We start from the raw sequence: 25,431 nt of genomic DNA, 5'->3' as shown, positions 1-25,431 counted from the left end.
ACAGAGTTCAAAGGCCATTGTTGTGCTCGACTGTGGTCACAGCATGAGTCACTATAATGACTGATATCAGTTGAGCTACATATATAGTTTAATTTACTCCCAGAGGGAAGTTTTATTGCTTCCACAGCTCAGTAAACAAAATTGGCAGTCTCACCTCTGCTTCATTTTAGTTTTTATACTGTCTGATGTGTTTTTCATATTTTTCTGAAATAAATCACGAGGAGAAATTGGTGCGACAAGATTTTCCCCAGTAAGTCACATTTGAGACTATTCCAAGAGAGGAAAAAAAGGGCCCATCAACAAGTTTAGAGGGTTAAGTCTCAAGTGTTCTCGAGACTTGCTGACTGTTTTCACTTGTTTTAAATCAGATACCTCTAAACATAGAGGTAAAACAATACAGTCTGAGTTACACTGGACTGAGGCTGAATCTGGTCCCAACTGCTGGAAGCATATTGTTAAGCTCAGGTTGTTTAAGGTATCATGCTGTACGCGTATTAAAAAATATCTCCTATCAATAATTCAGTTTTACCCTGTAGGCTTGTCAGAGTACTTCTGAATTTCAAACTAGGCATTTCGTGTCGTGGGATTAGTTCAGCTCATGCTACATAGAAACATGTATTTTAATGGTAAATATAGTATTAAAATGTTTCTGCTATTCTGTATATATATATATATAGAGAGAGAGAGATATAAATACTGTTGTGAATCTAGGTCTTTGGTAAACTCATCATAACAATTCATCGACATGACTAAAGTTGTATTTTCACAAGAGATCTTGAGAATTGCACCTATAGCGCCAGATTTACTATTTATAAAATGCTCCAGATCCAATTTGAGCCTCTGAATGGACAAAGCTGAGATTGTCCTGTCAGTGAAAGGCAATTTTAAACACAAATGTATTAATTGGGAAAATGCCCTTGGACCCCAGAGGGTGAAGTTAGTTATTCAGTAAAAGAGCAGAGAGCTTCTTCTTTTCCTTATTTTCATCTCCACATTTCAGCTTGTGTAGAGTTCGGGTGAAGCTTCCCTTTTAGACTCAATGGTACCACAATAAGCACCATGTAGCACAAGAACAGCAAGTGGAGAATGTTAATGGGCTGCATGACATCTCCTTTGCTTCTTCTCTGCATGTGGTTTGATTGACTGTGCACGTCGACTGTTACTAAGCTCAGTTACAGTGTTCCTTGTTCGGCAGTGAGTTTCTAAACACAGAGGAAACTGTGTCTTTGACATCTTCAGTACTCTGACTTTCCTCGTTCATGGCTCATGCTGTGGTTTTCTCTCTAACTAGGTGAATGCAGTTTTTTTCCTGCACTCTGAGGAGATTATGTTTAATTGACACATCCGCTACCTTCTCAGTCTCTGCTTCTTTCCTTCCCTTTTTTTCCCTAAAGTTGTTTTTTTGCTGCAGAATCTTTTCCTCATGGCTTTGAACTCTATTTATATTTTATGTGCCTCCCTGTCTCAATGAAGACACACGACAAAGTGACAGGGAGCAAAATGTCAGCAGATAAACTGAGTAAATGCCTTTATGCAGGTCGGGATTTATGGGTTACAGTAAACCCAATACACATGCAAACAAAGAAAACACACCACCAAGGCTCAACAGTCTCCTTGAATTCAATCAAGCTGCACCAAATTCTACTTATTGATATTATTTCTCAAAATGCGCCCGAATTTGTATTTTTCATAAAGATCCATTTGTTGTTCTCAATGAATTCAAGAAAAATGTGGATCGACACCAAAAACAGAATACAGATACAGACAGGGCTGAAAAAATAGCCTCCTCAGCACTGGTTAAAAAAAGAACTGCATCAAGGAATGGTTGTATAACATTACAAAGAGATCCACGTTCAAGTAATGATTTTGAATGTGCCTTTTAGAAGAGTTGAAAGTCATATGTATAAAGTCGGATCACCCTGCTCTGCCTAATTTAGGATGTGCCTGAAGGAAGCTCAATAGAATTTTAAATCAGCCTTAAATTGCAGCAGCGAGGCTAAAACGGAGTTGATATGTCAGCACCTCGTAGCGGCTGTCAGGAGTCTGGCTGTGGCATTTAGGATTAACAGTAATCTGGATACACTCTGCTGGCTAGAATAGGTTTGTGGAAAACTGCACAAGTAAAAGGGATGATCGCTCTCCATCTCAGTCACTGCACACAAATACTAAATGGACTGTGAGAGGGGGAGAGCTCCAGTGAATCTGAACTGAAGGAAAAGCAATACACTTCTAAGCAGATGTGAGACAAGGGAACTGAGGCCCACACACACCAGGGGGTCCCAGTATGAGGCCACTTTAGCACATACTTAAATGTATCTCTTTGATTTTATACGTGTCCTCATCCAAACTAAAATAATCAGCAGCTTAAAAAACCAAGCATAGAAAAAAAGACACACAACTGTAAACGTAGAAAAAGTGGTTAGCTACTACACAACTAATCTAACAATCTGGACACATACAAAATGAAAATGAAAATAAGTCTATTTAAGTTTTCTTTTCTGTGGCTTTTTAAGTATGAGAGAAACTTTTGCCAATTCGCAGCTGCCTATAAACTATATTGCCTTTAATCTGTGTCGCTTAAAGCTGCTATATTCAATAGTTATAGCTGCTAATGTGCTCAATACTTTATGGGAAGTCATTTGATGAGAGTCTGGGAACTTTCTGGTGAAAGGCAGTTGATGTGGTGAGAATGATCTCTTCTCAGCTCATTTAAAAGCAGAATGTTGGTTTCCCCGCTGAGACGACACAACGCCGTACTTTGCATTTTGTCCCCATTTTGCTCATATTATCATGTTTCTATTTAACTGCATTTGTGCAGTATCTGTTCTAAACCTACCTGTTTGGAAGAGTCTGTTTGTTTAGCCTGCGGTGATGCTGGTCGCGGTTTTCTTTCTAATACTGTGAAAGAGAAGCCTGCATGTACAAATCACCCTGAATTTGACAATGCACTTCCTTTGGTACAATAAATGCCAATTGTGAGTCAGATCAGATGAATGGTTCTTGAGCTATTCGAGCCACATACAAAGAGACGCACAGAGATTTCAGGAATTATTACATAGAAATATATATATAGAAGATAGATGCATTTAGTTAGTGAATGGGGGGGGTGTAAAGAGTGCTCTGACCTCTCTTCACTAGTACACCTGTCCTGCATGTGGAGCTGCCATCTGGTGCTTTAAACACACACACACACACTCACAAACACACACACACACAATCAAAATCTCTGACACACACACTGCCTGTGGGACATGGAGCATGTCAGTTCTGTAACTCTTTTTCTATGGCATCAGAGTGGATTAGTGGCTCAGTGTGATGTGGGCACGACATGTAGCCGAGGAGCATTTAGAGGTGAAGTGCAGGGTATCTGCAGCCGACAGTTCACAGACACACAGGACTCTCCGCTGTCCCACTGGGTTCAATATAAATGGCAGCCAGAAGCAGTTCCATTTATTATGTCCTCCCTTGATACAGACAAATGATAGGTTATTGTCGGTGCATTCATCATCAGTCTCACTTCTGTCATGTTGCTCTCGCTTTTTCTCACTCTTTCACAATTTAGAATTACAAGTAGTAAGTAGTAGGGGCATGTGTTGCAGTGCATAGAATCATATCACAATCCAACAGTCGATATAAAGCAGTTATACATTATTATTATTATAAAAAGGAGTTAAAATAAAGCATTTTCTTGGAAGGGAAAGCATGTTTTCTTTATCAGGCTTACATAAAAGAAATACATGTATGTGCAAAAAGCAAACAGAGAAAGAAAAGAGTGGATAAAAGATTAAAATGTATTCAAGACAATTAGGGAAAAACGTAATAGATTGTCTTCCCTATTGTACCCTCTCCAAAACTCCATCTAAAATTAATAATTTACATAAAAAAAAAATCATCAAATCAGACCAAAAGTGAAATTTTACCAGGTTTTACAATGTGAGATATAGTTGAAAGATGAAGCTACGGATATTTTCCACTCAGTTTTCAAAAAGTCTCCTTCCTCATGACCTCTGTTTTAAAAATAATCTCACTCCAGACGAAAACACACAAACAACTGCAAATGCTCAAACCAGCATGCCGAGCCAGTAGGTGTCGATAAAGTCTTCATCAACAATCTGTCAGATAACAGACAGGAAAACTGTGGTCCAATCCTTTAAATACAGAATGAATTTTCTCTCTTCATTATCAATAAATATCTGTCCTTCATTTGTCACCATCCATACTTTAAAGGCAAGTACAGCATATATTTTAGCACATTTAAAGCACAGAACAAAGTAAATTGAATGTCCAGCACTTGCTAACAAAGATAAATACTTTACTGATTGGGAATAAAAAAATGTCATCTTGTATAAAGATGTATAATGTTGTTTAATTTGGACCATCCCACTCCAACTCGCTGTCAGTCCACCTCCTCTTCTCTGTGTTGTCGGGGAGGAGAAGCTTGTCCACCCACAGTCAAGTTTGGTCGAGATTTTCAGCCTCTGATTGGCAACTAACATTTCCCCCGCTGCTGCAGTGATTGAGACAAGCCGTCAACAAAACAAAAACACTCCCATGATGGAGTTTTTTTTATATTTCCATTATGGCACCTGCACCATGTGAGTTCATGCACGACTCTGTCACACGTCTCTGTCCCTCGTTCAATCTCTTCTCTCCCACTCTCTCCTCCCTCTTTCTCTCTGAGGAATTGGTACTCAGATTCAAGTTCCTCACTCTTAAGTTCTGGTGCAGTGTTTTTTGGATTAAAATGGGTCACAACAAAAAATGATCACAAATACCACTCTTTGACAGGCTTATTGTGGTTCTCCGTAGATTCTGCTGCCTCCGGGCGAGCTCGAGCATCAAGCCTCTGAGCCGAGAACCACGAGTTCTTGAAGTCACTTGAAGTCTCTCTTTTTTGTCTGTGGCTTGATTGGAGGGTTTAGCTGTCGCATCTTTAAGATGAGAGGCTCTGGGGGCTTTTAGCCTAAGCTCATCATATTTCATGCAGAGGCTCGCAAAGCAAAGAACACAGAGTCGCAACTTACACAAATACTACAAAGTCAAGACATCACAACTGTGTCTGTTCAAAAGAGAAACTCCCAAAATAGAGCACTGTATATATAAAACACATTTGACTGGGGTAAACCGTGAAAGTGTGGTTCCCCTAAAGCAAACTCAGGTTAGTAAATTGCTCCTGTACTTTTGAAGGCATCGTTAAAGTCTGTTCTCTTGAACAAAATCATGTCCTGACCTCAAAGTCTCCACGCGCCTCCTCTCTGTCCCTCTTTAACCCTTCTCTTGGCACGTTGTCCTCTGTTACCCCCGGCCATGGCATATGCCCTCCCTTTACTCTTTTCTGCCATCTGTCAGTTCATCCTGGAGGTAAAGCTTTTCATCTCAAGATGTCACAAACATTGGGCCTCATGGTGGGGGACAGGCCGGACATGCTCATTGTAATCCCAGACAGATCTACACAAGATGACACTTTGTATACACGTTTTTGTTTTTCTTACAGAGAGCAAGAGCTTGGGGAAGCATAAACAAGGTTTTCAAGTACACTACTTTGCTTCGTGGTGACGACATTATAAATAACTTGTGTTTGAGGCTATTTTTATTCTTCATACATTAAAGGAGATGTATTTCTCTAATGTGTTCCCAAAGTCCCCCTCAGAAAACACTTAGGGCTACTCAAAGGTCAGTAGTCCGACCAACACTACTTCTTGTCATGTGACATCACGATGCCCCAAATTTGCATAATACGCGCTTTGTGGCTAGTCTTGCACATTCCTTAACAAAGCCAGGTACAAACAAGTGGGTCAGCTGGCCAATCAGAGAAGATTGGCCTGTATTAGGAAAGGGGGGGGGCTTAAAGAGACAGGAGTTGAATCCATGTGTTTCAGACACAGGCTTAAAGAGGAGCTGCAGCAATGGACATTTTTAGGAAAGTGATGTGTTTTCTGAACATGAGAATAATTACAGGGAGTAGCCCAAATTAACATTATGAACCTGAATATGAAAATAATATTTCTCTTTTAAAATGTTTTCTAATAGCAGGTATGAACATGACCTAAAGGTAATAACCGAGTGAATCTCCCCAAAGACCAAAATAATTGGTTTGACACTCTATCCAAGCAACATACAGTCTATTTAAGTAATGATGACAAATGAAGATTTGTAATGACTGTACAATAGGCTTTATCATGACCTCCACTAATCTCCACATAGAAGCCTGTTTACAGGTCTACTAAAAAGCATTTTGTGGCTCCACTGGGGCGATGCACAAAATATGATCAATAGCCTCAGGCTGTGTCACTTGAGTCAGCATTGGCTGCGGCTGAGTATGAAATACAGAGTTAGAGAGAAGTGGGCTTACCTGACCTCTGCAGCCTGCGCCTCATCACTGCTCGAGGCCAGCAGCTCGAGGTCACATTCACCACTCTCAGCATAACACGCGTGAATCACCAACTCCACTCTCGGATGTCGAGTTGCATTGAAGGTAATGCAAGTGGTAGCGTAGGGTTTGACCATGAAGAAGAAAAAGGACAGTATTCTTGGTTCTGCAGTTTTAATTGTATTTTTTATCTGTATCTATATCTGTATAGAAAGTGTCCATCCTGGGCGTGATAGGGTCGTAGGACTGTTATGTTTAGATGCTGGAGCACTTCACACATCCACCACAGCACCATCTTGTGCATTTTCTTTTGGCTTGATTGAGCCAATATTTAAAAGCATGTTGTGAAGTCTTCCACCTTTCACAGGCTTTTTAGGTCACTCCGGTGAAACCACTCACTGAACCCAGAGTGGCTCAGAGTGAACAGTGGTGTTAATGCTGTAGTATATGGAGGTATCACAGTGCTGGTAGATGCTCACAGCTAACATGTAAAGTAACTCACAGCTTCCTGAAACGCATATGAATTAAGTATGATGATGGGTGTGTGTGCGTGCATGCGTATGTTTTTCTGACCTTTTGTTGCTATGACCACACTTGTGCTTTTACGTTAGAATGAACTGTGGCCGGGTTCCTACACGACTGTAGTCTAAAGTGAAAGAGGAAACCTACAAGGAGACGGAGAGAGCAAGGGAATAAAAGTGGATGGAAAGTGACAGATTGAACGTGAGAGAGGGGAAAGTGTTGAGCGAATGAAAGACACCAAATAGCTCTTTGCAGGTAGGAGTGTCTGCAGACATGAGTGCCCTCAATCCATTGCATTTTACACATTAATCCGGTCCAGGCCTCAGCGATGTACACAGATGGCCCAAATAACATTCAGGTCAGTACAGTTTAAACTCGATGAAGTTCAAGTATGTCCGTCCATCTGTCACGAGATCTCAAGAACTCCTTCAGGGAATTCCTTTGAATTTTGTAAAAACTTTCAGTTGGACTCAGAGATTAACTGAATAGAATTTGCTGGTTAAAGGTCACTGTCACTGTGGCCTCACAAAACCCTCTTTGCCTTGTGAAAGTGTTTTGGTGAAGGGATAGTTCACCGAAAAATGAAAATTCACTCATTATCTACTAAGCACTAGGCCGATGGAAGGGTGGATGAAGTTTTTGAGTCCACCAAACTCTTCTTGAGTGTCAGGGGTAAACAGTGTTGCAGCCAAATTCAATGCAATTGAAGTAACTGTCGGAACTGGCTATGCTACCACGCACTGCAAAAATGAACGTGGCTCCAGAGGAGGATATCAGAGGACAACTTGGGCTAAAAACATGGTGTTAATGACGCCCTTTCGAGACAAATTTGAATGTCACGGCATACAGACACTTGTATGAAACAACAGGATCAGCATGGCTGTTGTTTTTTTTAGTTCGAAGAAGCTGTCACCAGTTACTTCAATTGTATTGGATTTGGCTGCAACTCTTTTGAGTGGCTAGATTATAAGTGAATTTACATTTTTCTGTAAGCTATCCCTTTAAGAACGCCTCAAAAAGATCCTTCCAAATATGGCACACATTTCTATTTGGACTAACGGGCGAACTGATTAGATGGGAAGGGGGTCAAACATGAAGTTCACTGTGCCCTCAGAAAACATATTTTGGCGTTTTGAACATGATGTCTAGTCGTGTGGACTCAAAGATCAACTGATTAGATATCAGTGGGCAAAGGTCCCAGGTTACGATGCAACATGTGAGGAATACCTGGAAAGGCTTAGACTGCACTGGTTGGTGGAAGCAAACAACCTCAGGGGAGTAATTCTAATTTGTTCAATGTTAAGATTCTTCAGGGCCACAGTTAGCAGGATTTATACATTTTTCTCACATTGACTTCAGATTTCCAGCCCTTTTTTATTTTTTTTAAATGATCATAGATAAATTCCTAAAAACAAATTTAAAGGGAAAATAAAAATAATGACGCTTATCTAATTTATTCAAAGCCTGAGCGTGGATCTAGTCATTTTAACATTCAAAAGATAGAGCCGCCTCTTCGGGCTAACAACATAGTAATCATTATATTTTACCATGTTTTTATGCATTCACAAGCGTGAAATTGAATTAAGGTTGCATGAGTTTGGTCACAACTTATGAGAGTGGCGGCCGACAGAACAAGAAAGCACATGAATCTCGACAGCTTTTATTAGACTGTGGCCTGTTTATGCTTTTTAATTGGCTGTCTGTCTCAGTAATGAATTCATACCAACAAGAAACTTAGTAGCAGTGGAAGAGGAAAGCAGTTTCTTAATTCAGGACAAAGTAAAAGGCTCAAAATTAGAATAATTTTCGGCAGCTTTATGTTCAAAGATGAGTGCAGAAGTTTTAAAGTGTTATTCTGCTGGGTCAGACCACTCAGAGTGCCTGATTGCATTGAGGTGCAGGAAAAAAAGGAACTGATTTCCATAAAAAAAATTCCCTTAACATTGTGTTTTTTAACATTTTCTTCATTTATCAGAGATATAAGATATAAGATATAACCTTACATTTGCAAAAAGATCCATTTCTGGTTAAACCCTTAAAGTTCCCTACATTCTCCTCACACCCTGACAAGTTAAATGTAGTTTTTGTGGATTGATCGTTTACTTCCAAAAGCTCCAGATTCCAGCCTCCTAGTTTAACATATTCACCTCTCCTACAGTGTAAAGCCTCCAAACACCAACCTCCACTATTGTGGTTCTTGTAGTACAAAGCTTCAGGATGGTATGAAGTAGGAGTATAAACAACACAAATCCAGTCTTAGATACGTCCTCACACTGCGGCTCTATATTGTGAGTGTGAAGACAGACTATTTTGAGTGCGCAAATTGTTTGTGTCAAAACAAAAGCTAATCTGAATGCACACTGGTCTTCCTCTCAGCCGCTAGCGCGCTGGCAGTGAAACACTGGACTGTGGACTTTGTGATGTTCGTCATTCTGTTGGTAAACTACTCTGGGTGTCCATATTGTGTGTACAAAGCAGGGAGGCGGCAGCTGCCCCCAGAGAGTGTGTGCACTTTGTGTTCAGTATGCGTGCGTGTGTGTTTCTCCGATGCTTACATCGAGTAAGCAGTTAAAATCCAGGCTGAAAATATCACATGTCAAGGTGCCCGAGGGATATGCACACCTCTTTACTTCCTGCTGAAGGACCTGCAACAATATTTGCTCAGCATACATCTCTGATGACAGGCCTCAAGCTACCATGCAGCCCCTAAAGTAAACAGCGGGAGGTGGGGAGGAGACGAGGGAGGAGGAGATGAGAGAGGAAAAGGAGTAATGGGAGTAGAGAGAGAGAGAGTGGATAAGGAGGATAGATAAGCAGAGGAGAGGAGGCACTGAGTGGCGGTTGAACCACTACTCGATTCTGGTGGAGGATCTTTTCCATGTCTGCACCCTTGCTCCTTTTCTTACATTTCCCCTTCTATTCCTCTAGTGAGTGATTATCAAATAAAATAATAATCATAATAATACAGTTATTATGATAATAATGTTATAAATCAAAACAGAGAACAAGCTAAGAGAAACTGGATCTGATATGTAGAACAAAAGCACATTAAATAATCTTAATCATTTAGGAGTTGTTATCCAACTATATCAAGCAACCAGTAGCAATAACAGTGAATGGGTATAAACATCTTCATAGCACAGCTTAAAGGATTAGACGGGTGAAAGGTACTTAGATTCCTTTTATTATCTACAAATCAAAACTGAAATGAGCTAAACTGTTGGATTGAATGACACATTAATTCATTATAATGAACATTACTTTATTTAGAGGGTACCAACTACACTGGCCTGGTGCTGTAAGTAATCCCTAGATGTGTATTAATATGCAGCTGAATGTAGTTCCTGACAAATACATTGGCTTATTGCTCGTTTTCTAACAGACACAGTGCCGGGCTGTGACAATAACAGAACCTTTTTTTTTCCTATTGTAGTTAAACAACATGTGTCAACAGTTTTTAAAGCTTTGTATTTTCTTTTGGAACAAACCTGTTAAGTTTCTTCACACTGAAGGAAGAAAGTATTGTGAGATGGATTAGAGACCATTTGTTGTTTCGGTCTTTTCACAGGATTCGATGGCAATAAGAAAAGTATAGTATACCAGCAGTTTTACAGCAGAAAGGATTTACTGCATATCCAGTATTGCATTCCTGACATGGTCTCAGCGCTTTGTTTCAGAATATCTTGCTATCTCATAGAGGAGGGGTACTCAATTAAAATTCAAAGAGCTCCAGTTAGTGGAGATTTGGAACGCAGGAGGGGGCCCGAGTCCAATTAAGTTAGACCATTTATAATGCAGGCGATCGGGGTGTGAGTTTTCTGGTCTGTTGAACCAGTGATATACAGGCTAAAAAAGCTGTGCTGGTTAAAAATAGAAACGATCAGTCAACATTTCATATTTCTCAGTGATTCACTGGTTGTCAGTCCTGGTAGAAGAGGATGACATGTATATCATTGACCTCAGTCATACAGATAATGGCATTGACCTTCAAGGTGACCTAAGTGGGCTAAAAATATATTTTCTTTATTCTTACTGTCAACATAGACATGAGCAATCTAAGACCCCAGACAGCTTTATATTATTTGTATTGTTTTACCTTACTGTGTTACAGGGGTATAAGAAAGAAAGTTTTGCAACATTAACACAATATTTCAGCTGTCGTTGCATAAAGAATAACAGTAAGTGAGTTATATGTGGAATTTAACAGTAAAAGCTGGAGAGGCCTGACCCAGGCATATTTTAATGGCTCAGTATCGACTAAAATAACTGATCAGCATCAGAACCTTTCATTACTTGAGTGGACTGTTAATGTACTGTATTTATTATTTTCAGTTTTATTGGCCACTCAAAGCAGCTTACACACAGGTTACATTCACCCAATCACACGCTTACATACAGAGCTTCTATAAACAGCATTTCCTCTACCACACACTATTCATATAGTTATCAGTGTCTTACACAAAGACACTTTGGAATCCAGTCTCAAAGAGCCAGGGATCAAACCACCGACCTTTCATTTAGCCTCGTCCTCCTGAGCCACAGCCCGCCCCCACTGTGCTCTGCTGTGTGTTTTGACCACCTCAGCCAGCGAGGGTTGCACCTCCTCTTCTTCAGGACACCGGCTGTGCAGCTTCATGCTGAATAAGTCAGAGAGAATTAGCCTGTGTGAATGTGATACTATTTACAGTGGTTCAGATATGACGGTAGGAAAAATACAGATTCTAAGCTCTCACTCTAACATCAAAAACCCATAAAATTACAATTATCGCTCGTTGAGAGACATTAATGGAGCGATGCTTGTGAGCTAGTTCATGCAGCCATCCTGAGCCGCGCTGCTCTAATCAGGTGATCGGCCTCACTCTCCACAACCCTCCATAATACACACCCTCCTGATTTGATGCTCTATTTAAGCTGCAAAGATTTATCATCTCTCCCTTTGCTTGTCAATGTCTCTGTTGCACTGTGTCAGTGTTGCTGCCTGTCGATTCAGCCCCTCCTTGGTCCCCAGCATCCACCTGTAAGCTCTGACGGGGGGGGTTAGATAGCTCATCACTCCCATTATATTATGTGATTATATATGGGGAAGTAATGAAGTCGGATCCCAGACTCAGAACTCTCACTGTTCTGCTGCTGTCTGAAATGTTAATTCTTTAAGGAACTTATATATATTAAAACTGGGCTGATTTCGTTCCAGATGAACCTTTCAGTCACATTATGTCAAAACATTTTAACTTAATAACACAGACCTTCATGAAGCTCATAAAAAATATGGTCTGTATCATTAAGAAGTCTAGAGCTGTGTTATATGAATGTGTCAGTTAAATCAGTTTTTGAATTAACATGTAAGTAAAGTAAAAACTAGTTCGGGATCAGATTTTTAAAGGACTTTGATCATGGTCACAATCACTTTATCAAGACATCCCTACTTAAAAGTTATGAACCGCAATATCGCATGTCCAATCAGTTTGTGTTAAGTTGTGTTCACCTGTTGGAAGGTGCACGGTGCCTCACCAAGTCAAGATATTGATCAGCATTCCTTTAAGTCGCCTTTTAATTGTATACTTCAATTTATTAAGTATATGCACATTAAAACTGTGCTGACACAGGAAAAAATGTCTTTCACATGCTTTTGCTTAAACCATCACAGTCTGTCTCTTTCCAAAAATGTCTTATTATTCACAATGTAATTCGAAGCAGACGGAAAATCCTTATGTTTCTAGCTCTGGTCTCAGAAGTTTCCTCCGAGTTCATTACAGGGTGAAGTTGGAGGGAAAAGATCAGGGTCCCCTGTTTGTCTTTGCTCTTCTGTAACAAAAAAGACATTTTCAGCTTTTGTAAAAGTTTCGTAGGAAGAGACACTCAAACATTGGGCGACAATAAGTCAAGAGGCAATAAATGTGAACTCATGTACCAGAAGTTCATGCTCTGCACATCATACTTCTCCAGTGATATACGCTATCCCCATCTGGGTTTCATGATGGATGCATTTTTAATCTCAACACTGTAAATCTGTGTTTTAGCTGCACATGAAAGTAGTCAGCACTGTCAGATTACATACCACATTACATATGGATCAGTCAATTAGTAGCCAAGTGCAACTATGCATTTTAATGGCACTGAATGATTTGTAAGTTCGACATGCGATGTGGGAACCTGTAAAAAAACTGCTGTTGTGCCCTGAGAGCACTATGTCCCCTGTGCTGCTGTTTCCACTGCAGTAACTGTTTAGTTATGTAGTGAAATAAATCTCACAGCGGCAGCTCCATCCATCTCTCAGCAAAAACATGAGCCAGGGAAAAGGAGGAGCACCAGTCAAATTGTCTGAATTGAAATAAAGTTTATTACCAAGCTGCTGTCCCACTGCAGGTATCTCAATAAGGATCCGAGGGAATGAAGTGCGATGAAAAAGCTTTTTATAAATGTTCCATCAACAGGTGCTCCTTTTATTTATCTCCTCTGACCACCAGTGGCCGAAGGCATTATCTATTTTGGATTTCTGTCTGTCCATCCATTGCACAATATTTTTTGAACGCCATGAGTGAATTTCTTAAAATTCATTAAAAATGTCCAATTTATTTATTTATTTATTAGATTTAGTGGCCAGAGGTCAAGGTCACGGTGACCTCTTGAAGCACTTTTTTTGATACAGGGAATCCTTTAAAATTCACTGAAGGTAAAGTGGAGTGAATTTGAGTGGTTAAAGATCAAGGGCACAGTGGCCTCAGAAAATATGTGTTTGGCATCCTGGACAGGATTTTAGACGTCAAAGATCATAGTGAACTCACATGAATCTGGAAAACAATGTATGTGGACTGAAAGTGCAGTGGTTGGTGAAGGCAAACAACCTCAGAGCAGTAAATCTAGTTTCCGTGATCGCTGATTATTTTTATTACAAATTTCCATTAAACAGTCGAGTACAAAACAATGTGCAGCTTCAACCCAGTCAGAGCAGTTGGACACATCTTTAATTACTATCCTGTTACTGTAGAGTGGAGGCAGACTTTATCACAGACACTGCTAATGAATCCAGTCTGTGGGATTTGTCTTTGTTATATATGATAAAGAACCTGACAGCAGTGTGTGTGTGTGTGTGTGTGCGTGCGTGCGTGCGTGCGTGCGTGCGTGCGTGCGTGCGTGCGTGCGTGCGAGTGTGTGTTTATTCTACAGGCGTGTGAAATATAGGATCTGAACTTTCTGTGCTGTAAACATCCACTTTTTATTTTTGAACTGGTCTGTTTTCGTAATCTGTAACTCCACACTGGTTCCCTGTACCTTAAGGCCAGCAGCATAGCACTGCAGAAGAAATCCAATTTTTCTGAGCGCTGCTCGCAAATACCAGTGTGCTCACTGTGACTCTGGGTCTGTTCATTTCATGGCAATTCTGCAACATGAAGGAGCCTCAGTGGTGGATGAGGTACTCAGATGCTTTACTTACATAAAAATGGAAATCTATAATGTAAAAGCTGCTTTATTACTAGTGAGTAGGTTGAAAGTATTAAAAGTAATCAGAATATTAGATTTTTTTATTATTACTGAAGTAAAGTGAACAGCACTTAAACATACAAAGCTCAGAAGAGTTTGCCATATCCATGTAATGGATCAAATGTTTCCGTTTCAGATCAGTTTCAAGTTTTATTTGTCATGTGCACTTGAACACGGGTCAACAGTACTATGGAATGTGTTGGATAAGGTGAGACAGCTCAGCTCAGCAGTGCAATAGTTCAATTAAAATAAAAGCAAGGTAGTTAGACCTTACTAAAATAGGTGAAATAGATCACAATACTAAAACAAGCTGTGCCGTGTGACATTCGATGATGCAAATGTAGTGATAACTTTTAGTGTATGGAGTGTGTATGTGTAAGATATTGCCTATTAAATAAGATGTGATGTTTGTGGACTTATTTAAACAGATGTGTTGTGAGTTGTGATTTGAACAGTCCAATAGAGTCCAGCTGTTGACTGGTGGCAGAGGTTGTGTCATCTGGAGCATGGTGACACGTGGTTCGCCAACTCGACAGGACCGAGCCAAATGCAACAGCTCGTTCAGTGCCTGGGTTTAATCTAAGTATCCCACCGCTTATGTAAACGCACATTTATTCTCACATACCGAGAATTCATGATTTAAACCCAAGCTTGTTATGCATGACACTTTCCATTTAGAGGAATCCTGCTCATGATGATTCAAAACATTTCCTCTTGGCCACTTACTGTATGTCAGCTGGTGTGTAGGCCAGAGTATATGCTGTGTGTGTGTGTGTGTGTCTGCTTGTCCTCTACTGTCACGTGTGTCTCCCTTTCCCCAACCTCGGGCCCAGCCCCGGTCTCAAAGGAGTCATCCCCTGGAAAGGCATGACAGAGCCCCAGTGTTTGGAAATGGCTGTGCTGGCAGCGATAAGCAGTTCAAAGAAGAGAGCGCATTAATGTAATTGGCTGCCAGCAGCACATTGGCCTCGTCGTCTCATATCCACATGCGGTAACACACACTCACCACACGGATTAATGGAGGAGAGTGTGCGAGAGAGGATGAGAGAATAGAGCCAGAGACATGAAGGACAGGGAGGGAGAGAGAGAGGGGAGGAGGAGGAGTCGCAGTCCTCATTGTGTCGCTCATTAAGCTGTGGGAGGCTCAGGCTGAGAGATGAGATGAGAGGTGTCAGAGTTAAATGTCAGGTCTGGAAGGGACGTGGCCACACACACATTCACACAGAGAGAGAGAGGGGGGGGGGGGGGGGGTCTTCTGCCAAATCTTCAGCCTTGAATTATCCCCTCAACTTCTCCCCTCTCTCTCTCTGCCACTCACCTAGTTTTGGCCTCTCCATTTCCCCCCCATTACACCCAAATTACTGGTGTCATTGCAAATTGAGTTGTTGCGACTCGATAGCAGCATTTCCTCTGAACAGTCCGACTCAGTGGGATGAGGCGAAGGCCATTTCCTTCAGCTAATTTGCGAGTCTGTGTGATGGGAGGCGCGGAGGAGAATGCCGGGTGGCTTCCTCCGCTGTTCTGAAATGTTTTTTTAACCAAAGGCTGTGAGCGGCTTTGAAGTTTACACCCTCGTCCTTGTATTTAAAACATCCTCCTCTTGTGTCTGTGTTCTCTGCTCACGCTCCTCGTCCCACTCACACTTTGCTGCTGCTCTAATTTTGTATTCTCACTCTCAGCTCTTTCACCCTCTGATCTGACAGTATTTGGAATTCATGAATCCAGAATAGAAATAATTTTTTTCTGACAATTTAACTGAAATTCTGATTTTATTAATATAATTGCATCTCCTTGGAAGGGAAAGCAACGAAATAAAAAAAAATGAGGCTGTGGTCGAGATCATTTGTAATTACGATCTCAGACGGGAGAATTCTTAAAGATGCTCTCAGTATATTCATATTGACTGTGTAATGTGAAAACTGTTGCTAATAGGTTGAGACGCACAGAGAATATTCACACAACTCTGCATCTCCTCTCAGCTCAATGCAAACTGGTTGAACGACCAGTATAGAATATAGAATATATAGAAACGTCCCGTGAAGTGTTAATAACCAGCTGTATGCAACACATTTACCATATAAACTATATTTGGATAGGAATCAAAGTATTGTTCTGACAAAAAATGTGAGAGACTACTTTACCCATAACCCCCCTTTGTGTCCCGTGGCCAAAAGAATGCACAAAATTAGGGTTTGTTTTTTGTGACTGTTTTGTTCAGTGAGGAGATTGTGGTTTCAGTAAATCAGGAAAATGTTTTCTCTTTGCTTATATTGAATGGCTTCAATTCAATATTTTATTTATAGTGCAGATATTATCAATATATTCTTTCAACGTGCTGTCTTTAGCGTTTTCAGACACTTTTTGTAAACAGGGATTTTAGATAAAGAGGTTCTATTATATTGAGAAACCGTGATGGTGATACTGTTGTTAGGGATAATGATGATTATGTGATAATCATTTGCAGCATTCGATGCCAGAACACAGTAGCAGCTCCTCTAAATACAACATTCTGCCTGTTTGCAGGTCAACCCTTCAAGCTGGACCCAAAGACGGCCCATAAGAAGCTCCGCCTGTCCAACGACTGTCTGACCATGGAGAAGGACGAGAGCTCGCTAAAGAAGAGTCACACCCCCGAGCGCTTCAGTGGCACGGGCTCATATGGAGCAGCGGGTAATGTCTTCATTGACAGTGGGTGCCACTACTGGGAGGTGCTGCTGGGAGCATCCACATGGTATGAAACACACACACACACACACACAAACATACACACTCTAATGCATTATATAAGCCTGCAAGGAGGTTTGGAAAACTGAATTCTTCTTCTTCAAGGAGTTCAAATCTAGGCTGCTGTGTAAACCCCCCGACACACACAGCAGACACACACACTCCCCACATGAAGTGTATACTCTTATCCTCATTATATTAATTTCACTAATTGGCTGTGAAGTAGACCTCATTCATGCAGGAAAGACCCAAAGGGCCCGTGTCTACTCTGTGTCCTCAGCATGAGGTAGCTTGACTGTGCAAGTGCAGTCGTTAAGGAGGACACCAGTCTCAGATCACTAATGCATTCCAAATTATTCCCTCCCCGCAGGTATGCCATTGGCGTGGCCTACAAATCCGCCCCAAAGAACGAATGGAGCGGCAAGAACTCGTCCACGTGGGTGTTCTCTCGCTGCAATAACAACTTTATGGTGCGCCACGACGGCAAGGAGATGCTGGTGGAGGCGAGCCTGCAGCTGAGGCGGCTGGGCGTCCTGCTAGACTATGACAACAATTCGCTGTCCTTCCACGACGCGATGAACTCCCAGCACATTCACACCTTTGAAATCTCCTTCCTCCTGCCCGTCGTCCCCACCTTCATGATCTGGAACAAGTCGGTCATGATCCTCTCAGGGCTGCCCGTCCCCGACTTTGTTGACGGTTTGGCCTCAGATCTACAAGAACAGCAGCAGCAGCAGATGGGCCTGTGCCGACAAGAGTCGCCGTACTTGACCGGGATGAAGACCTGCCACTGAGAAGGAGTCCACTCGGGCCCGGTGACTTACGTTCTGCTCTGATCTTCATAACGAGTGGACTGGTCAGTTTTTATGGACTTAGAAAGAGATGGAAATATGCGCAGAAAAATGTCAGTTTGTAGCCATCCAATGCTTCGCAAATCCATCAGAGAATGGGAACAAGGTCTCTTGACTGAAGTAGTCAGGGGACGTGAAACTCATCTGAGTCGCTGATGATGTGAGCTTTGGTCTGATTGGACAGAGCAGGACTCCTGGTTTTCTTGACCATTGAAGGTCTTCCTTTTTGATTTATTGTCTTCTTGAGTTGACCCGAGGCAGAAGACCAAAGAGGGAATGTTTGAAGTGCAACATGTGAACAGTGACATTAATACATCATTAAAACTGAAAAGAAGGAGGAGGCAGCCAGAACACAACCTAAATAAAGACTTTTTAAATGTCCATATATCTGTCATATCAAGGTTATCTCAAAAAGTCAAAAAACTCATGTCCACCCTGCTGCTGGGACTCCCACAACACTTGTTGTTTATTTAACCTGAACACTCTTTAACCCTACCATGCCCTAGTTGAACGTCCCTGTCTTATCATGCATTAACATGCATTAACATGCAAAGAACAAACTACTTACAGCTAAAGCGTTTCTCCTGAGTTGAGATGCAAACATAAAGGAGCTCACTCCACTAACAGCAGTCTGATGACGTCAGTCTGATGACCTTACTCTTCTTTTGACGCAGCAACACAGAATGTCTTAGCAGCAGCAGCCTATTTGTTTTCTTGGCAACAGTTAGAAAGTTAGAAAATGTCCCAAAACATTTCTTCTGCTAAATGTGCAAGATGCTTCCATCTGGCCAACGCAAACACAACAACCTTATCAACAGCACATATCTCCGTCACTGTTCACGTGTTGCACCTTCTGTCCCTGAACGTGGTCGTTGCTCAACTCTGTTCCTTGGTCTTCCTCCTGGTTTTTAACCCTAGCAGCTTCCAGGTTTCAGGAAGTGCTCATGTTGCTCCCAGATATTAAATAACATGGTCACTGGGGATTCAGATTTGCATCATGTGACTACTCCACTTGTATAATAAGAGGTTTATTGAACACTAGAGAAAAAAAAAGTGTTATTTATGAGAAAAAAAAAGATGAAGATGGTTTACTTTTATTATTAATCTCGACATATTCATGCACTTTTTGATTAACACTACCTCCCCTCTGTGAGTATTTGAATAGGTGGAGCTGAGGTGTGATGGGGGGGAGACAGTGACGACAGGCATAACTGCTCATATTTACAAAATAATTTATGATTATTAAATAAAGATGGTTACCAGAAATTAACCATACAAATGTTTATTGCAATAAAACAATGCTAAAACTACTATTTGTGTTTGCTGCAAACACCTAATCTGGTCACTCACAGCACTTTGCAATAAAACAGAAGAGCCTGCTGTAAAGTTGAAAAGGGTTTTTTCTCTGTGCTTCGAACACAAGCAGTGACTTTCCCTCCCCATGCGTCTCTTCGATAGCGAATAGTAAACTGATCTTCTTTAGAACAGGGATATGATTATGATGTTGCTCATGCCATTTTTATTACGACGAAATGAAGATCAAATAATAGCTGTTTTTTCTATTTAAAAAAAAGTTCACTCTGATTTCGACTCTTTCAGGGAAGGAGGGGGTTAACACTTTAACTTGCTGTCTGTCACTATGTCATGGCATGATTGTGTTTTGTGTGATTTGTTAACACACACACATGCACACACACACACACCAACACGCGTCATGTTTTTGTTTATGTTGGCCTTGTCGTGATAAATGCATGATACATTTTAGGATCCCGCACTGTTTGACTAGGTGATTCAAGAAGCTCTTTTCGATTTCACCAAAACTTGTATGCATCTGATACAACAACACAACAGTTCATTCACTCAATCTGAGCTTAAACTCACGCATCCACACTCCATAGTGGCACAGTTTATGCAGATATAGGAGGTTGTGTAGGGAGGCGTTGTGATAAAGTGACAGTTGAGGTTAAAAAAAGGAAGAAGATTTACACACCATCTCGTTCGACACTTCATGGCCATTTTGACTCATTTGTACACATCACCAGGTTTGTCCTTGATGTTGACTGTCACGTTTACGGACGCGCTACGATTAGCTTGTCTTGGAAAAAAACAGGCACAACCTGCAAACACACACACATGATTATTTGCTCCGGACTGCAGTGACTTATTGACAAGCAATGGAGTGGTAGTGAAAATCCGACACGTCATGGCCTCCAAGTTTACCTTTCAACCTGCAGCGTTGGTTTGGGGCCATTGCGTGACGCATCCATCATAAGGGTTCGGTTTAGGTTCTGATCGCCTCAGTGCTTCTGGCAACAGAGATAATCCACTGGTTAAAGGTAACTCAGTGGCAGCTACAGTATCACAGAAGGGTTATTTTTCCTTCAGGCAGATATGTGGATGTTACCTGACTTCCAAACATCCGCCCATCTAACAGAATTATGTCGGTCACAAGCTCAAAAATGAAAAATCGTACAGAAAAAAAATGTGTTGATTTGTGATCCAGACTGACAAGCTCAAGTCATCTGTGCAAGTGTGCTTGGCTGGGTCACTGCATGATTACGTGACCTTGCTGCAGGTTCATAACTCTTCTATCTTCATGATGAGGTTTCTTATCTCGTGTCCAACATATTCTCTCTTTTTACCCCTCAAAGAAAAAAAAAATTACATGAAGCGTTCATTGCCATGCATATCAGACCATTTGCAGTGCTCTTTCTTTCTTTGTGTCACAATTCAATACAGTAAAATATATACAGTGAATGATTTTCAATAGCTACCCACTCCTTGTAGTGAAGTGTAATACTCTAGAAACAATGCAATAGATTCTTCTTTTTGCTTTTCTGTTTGTGTAACTTTGGAAATTATTTTTACAACTCAAAAGAAGTCCTCTCCTTTTGGCATTTGGACCTTGACAAAACAGCACAAGAAGAGCTGGCGTTGCTTTCATGCAAGGCTTCCTGTTTCCATAGATATAATTTCAGCCAGAGAGGAATGTAAATCATAGGGGGAAATATATATTATATAAAGTTGTATAATATACAAAATATATATGAACCAATGTTATTTATGTGAATTTAAGTCCAATTAAAAGTCTGATCCCAGATGTGTTTGAGTGGAGATTCTTTTTTTACAGTTGTGTTGATTACAGAAGATGCCATCATTTTAGACATAGAACAAGCAATGCAAATGAGCTTTTAAATGAAAATGATTGAAGACGGAGGGATCCATTTCTTTGTTCAAGATTTTAGGAAACACACACATTTCCTGTTTACAACAAATAAGGTGGGTATTGAACAAATAGACCTCACACAATAACAAACTAATTCGGCCAAACCAAATTTCCAAATAAAACACAAGGGGGAGACTTAAATCCCCCATCACATGGCAGCACATGGTTTAGCCCAATCAGCTCATGTATAAAGTGTCCTCAGTCAGGACTGTTTGCCAACTGAGATCAAATGGGAACTAGACGAAGAAGAAAGAGAGAAGCAATGAAACCAGGAAGAGATCCCAGGTAACAAAGACAAAGAAATAAAGACTTTACATAACGGATAAATAAACTGTTAAATATTTGAGTGTGGTTGACTGCAAATGAAATGAGCCCATGTGATAAACTAGATTAGAAAATGAATTAAGGCTAACGCATAGCTAATGAGGTGAGTGAGTGTGGCTTGAGGCCATCACACTCAGAGATGTGAGGACGGAGCAACACTCATGTGAAATAGCATGTAGCGACTCTAAGGGAAGCTTAGCATAGCATGGAAAACAGCCTTGCTAAATTAGGCCAGTTAGCCTAATTGAGTTAGATGACATTATTTTGTCATTGACGAAATTCTGTTGCGTTCACTGCCAACACTGCGAAGCTATACGTCTCCATGAGTGCATGAGGAGTCCACTGCTCTTCTTCAAGTAGGATGTCGGAATATCCGAGTTGCACACGCAGCACAGTGAGGATGTTAGCAGCTGTAGGAAGCAGCCCGGAGTTGTGCTCTACAAGCCCCGCTGGGGGACCGGCGGCTGGCCGCTGGGAGCTAGCTGGATTTGGCGGTTCTCGACATCTCGGTCCGGTTGTTGTCGCGCCCTAAGTCCCGGGGCCCATCACCCAGACCCGGGTCTGTACGGGTTCCCTTCCCCGTAGACTGAGGGTCCGTGTGCGGACATGAAGCCGAGCTCCGCAGCTAGCCTCCAGAGCTAGCGGAGGCTAGCTCCAAAGCTAGTCCCTTCGGACCCGGACAGGGCCGGGTCTGGGTGGGGGTGCCGGGGGTGGGGACGCGGCAGCAGCCGGGGTAGGGGTTCGGGGGCCGTCGGGTCCGGCTGGCTCTCAGCGGCTAGCTGCTCTCTCGGCGGGGCTGAAGAGTACAGCAGCGCATATTTTCAAGTGTAACCATTGAACGGATCCCGTTTAACTGCCACAAGAGTTAATCATCTTGTAATAAAGATCTCAATGAGGAAACACGCTGTGTTTTTTCTATTTTCACTGCATTTTAACAGCCTATAAATAGTGAATTTTAATCTAAAAATATTAACGATTAATCGAAAATTCGTCATTAACTCTCCCGACGATCGATTAAGACAATTTAATCGAATGCCCATCCTTAATAGCAACACTCAAGTGAAATAGGATGAAGCTATTCAATGGGCAGCTTAGAATAGCAGGGTAAACCGTTATTCTAACTTAAGATAACTAGTTAGCTAAACTTAGCCTTGCTGTTTAAATTGAGCATATTGACTGCTGCGTTCAATGTGTTTCTTTACAGTTACTGTACAGACATGTGAGTGGTATCTGTCCTCGCATTTAACTCAACAGCAACAAAGCAAATAAGTTTCTTTCAAACCAATCTTGATGTTTAAAGCCTCTAAACTTGTAACCTGATGAATGCATAATGAAGACCAAAGCCAAATATTCTTTTGGGAGGCATCTCACGCACTAACATGGCCTCGGACCGCTCACAGCCTGCACTCTGCTGTGTAGTCCAGGCCCCAATTTAAAATTCAAGTCAAAGCTTCCACTGGGAGCGGAGCCTTGGATTGGTTAAAGGCAGAATGAAGCTGGCAGGTTGTCCAAAGCTCAAGGGGTTAGTAGGACTATACCCTCTTCTCCCTCATCTGTCATCACTGGCATGAGTGCCTCGTTAGTACAACCGAGTACTCGAGTGCATGGGGCCCAACAGCGCCTGTGAGCTTGGCTCACACACTCGTAGTGACCCCAAAATGATGATCAAAGTGCTGACTTGTTTTGTGGCACATTTTCCTGTGAGGCAGTTGTGAGTCTCAATTTCATTGGGGCAATCTCAATCTGAAACCTTTGAATGTTCCTATTGACCAATATACAATATATATCATAAATATGTTTTTGAACAGCAATACCAAAATATGAGGCATTATGTATAATCCATACTATTTGGCCCAGAGACTCTATTTACTTTTTATTTTCTTCCATTATCCTGAAATGAAGTCTGAATATCCCAGGTTGCCATCTTATTAAAATGATTTTACATTGCACATTGTCTCACCACAGAGGATGTAAACTTCGTCACCTGCAGCAGTAACTTCTCCATTGAGCAGGTGAGTTTTGCTCAGACAAGCAAATTCTCTCTGGTTTGTCATTGTTGTGGTAAACACTGTAAATGTCAATGCAGGGCAAGATGATTCTGCCTATTGAAGTATGTGTTAACTGCATGTACCCGAAATTCAAAATAGAAAACTACTTTTTAAGTCATTACCGTCAATAATTTCAGAATATTCAATAAATACCTGTTATATTTGGTCAATTTCAACTACTTTTGGTTCATTAATTCAATTAAATGAAGGTGAGCATTCCTTTCAGTCTTTTGATAACAGCCATCAGTATCGGCATCATCCCAACAAACCTGTTGTCTCGACTTTCACCTGCTCAACTAGCACAGTTTAACTACACAAGATTAACACTCAGCAGACTGATGCTGATCACGTAGTGCCCACTGTAAATTTGTAAATGCTGAAGGGAATCCAATTACAATTCATTACCACTGCCTCTGGTCTCTAGATCATCACTCTCTCTACAGTTTAGGGCTGCAGTACTTTGATAACTGAGTAGACCGGTCTTGTTTTATCAAAGTTATTTTGTATCTATTCTTTTTTGGGGGTTGTATCGATGGAGTACAGGCCTCAGTGCCTTAAGTCTGTTCACAACTTAAAATCGGGGGTCTCTGCTTGTCGGCTCCTTTCCATGTGTGACAGATTAGCTGGTGTTTTAAATATGATTCTCACTCCGGCTCGGCTCCTTCGCACCGCTAGCCTGCTAAAGCCAGAAAGCCGTTGATGTAACCTATAATTACATTTCTAATTGCAGAATAATTAGGACTCCCTGTGTAGCTCGTTAAGTCATTTGTCACCAAAGTCTCTAATGTAGCATTCAACAACTTTCTAATTATACTAAATGAAAAGTCTACATGGTGGGGAGCCTTTCGCAACTGTGGCCTGAGTCTTTCCTGACGCACCCTATTCCATCAACTCAAGTTTTTATTATTATTAGCTACTAACTGAATGGGTCATGACATTGTCCAGCCGGGACGCCAGAAGCGTACTTGAATAATAAGCCTTGTAAACGTGGTGTGATCTCAGCTTTAAAACGGCCTCGTTCCACCTTTGAAATACAGCAAGGTCACATAATTTCACTGTCCAGAGAGCAGTAAAAGACTAATGCACGTTGTTATCACCAGCAGGCAATAGATTATTCTAATGTTCCCCCCTCTGGTCTCTCAAAAAAAGACTCCAGTTAGGCTACAAATGCTGTTGTGAGTTTTTTACAGAACACTAAAACGGAAACGTCCTCATTGTCCTATGTTCAGAATATTGTGCATGGGCACATCCCAGACAGAGCACTGAAAAACACTGTTCTACAAGTAGCCCAGCCCCTTTCAGGGAAGGCTCAGAGTCTTAGTTGTGAGAATGGAAGCAATAACTTTATATAAAGATAAACAACATTAAACGAAAAAAGTGAAGCGAAAAAAACATCTCAATTGCCCCCTCTGGGACTGTCTGCATTATGAACACGTAAAATAATATGTCCTTTCATTTTAGCTAATTCTTGTGCTGATGTTCATTCAAAGGTTAGTTTTTCAGATGTATAGTTTTAATTAGTTGTTTGATGCGATAAAAACAGGAAGAGATTGATTTGTTATTGGTTGTGCAGTTGTATCGGTGGAAAAACCACAATCCGACTCCCGGATGATTACTGTTCAAAATCTGGCTGTCGTGCTAAACAAATTGTTGCTGCTGCTGTTGCAGGTTGTCGGGCAGAGGTGGCACAAAATGAAGTACTTTCTGAGGGTTCATTCAAAGCAGTGAATTTGATGGCTCTATAAATACTTGAATCAGTAAACACATGCAGATTGCTGCCCTCTCCCAACGGAGCCAGTTTCCCATTTCCAGGGCATTAAGCTTAACAGTATTTTCTCTGAACTCATCAGTGACCTAATAAATTGTGCAAACAATTATTGGCCC

General features: G+C 41.2%; 1 protein-coding gene across 3 annotated transcripts in view; it reads left to right on the top strand.

The window, feature by feature from the left end:
• Window positions 1–20,999, top strand: part of mid2 (midline 2) — a 73,092-nt gene extending 52,093 nt beyond the window's left edge. For all 3 annotated transcript variants that reach the window (XM_061079695.1, XM_061079694.1, XM_061079693.1), the window contains exons 9-10: window positions 16,898–17,105; window positions 17,469–20,999. In XM_061079695.1, the coding sequence (XP_060935678.1) occupies window positions 16,898–17,105; window positions 17,469–17,892 (632 nt within the window). In that variant the 3' untranslated portion in view covers window positions 17,893–20,999. The remainder of the gene's footprint in view (window positions 1–16,897; window positions 17,106–17,468) is intronic.
• Window positions 21,000–25,431: the final 4,432 nt, after the last annotated feature.

This window comes from Limanda limanda, chromosome 10, assembly GCF_963576545.1.
Source record: "Limanda limanda chromosome 10, fLimLim1.1, whole genome shotgun sequence".
Classification (NCBI taxonomy): domain Eukaryota; kingdom Metazoa; phylum Chordata; class Actinopteri; order Pleuronectiformes; family Pleuronectidae; genus Limanda; species Limanda limanda.
This window is presented reverse-complemented; position numbering and strand designations above follow the sequence as displayed.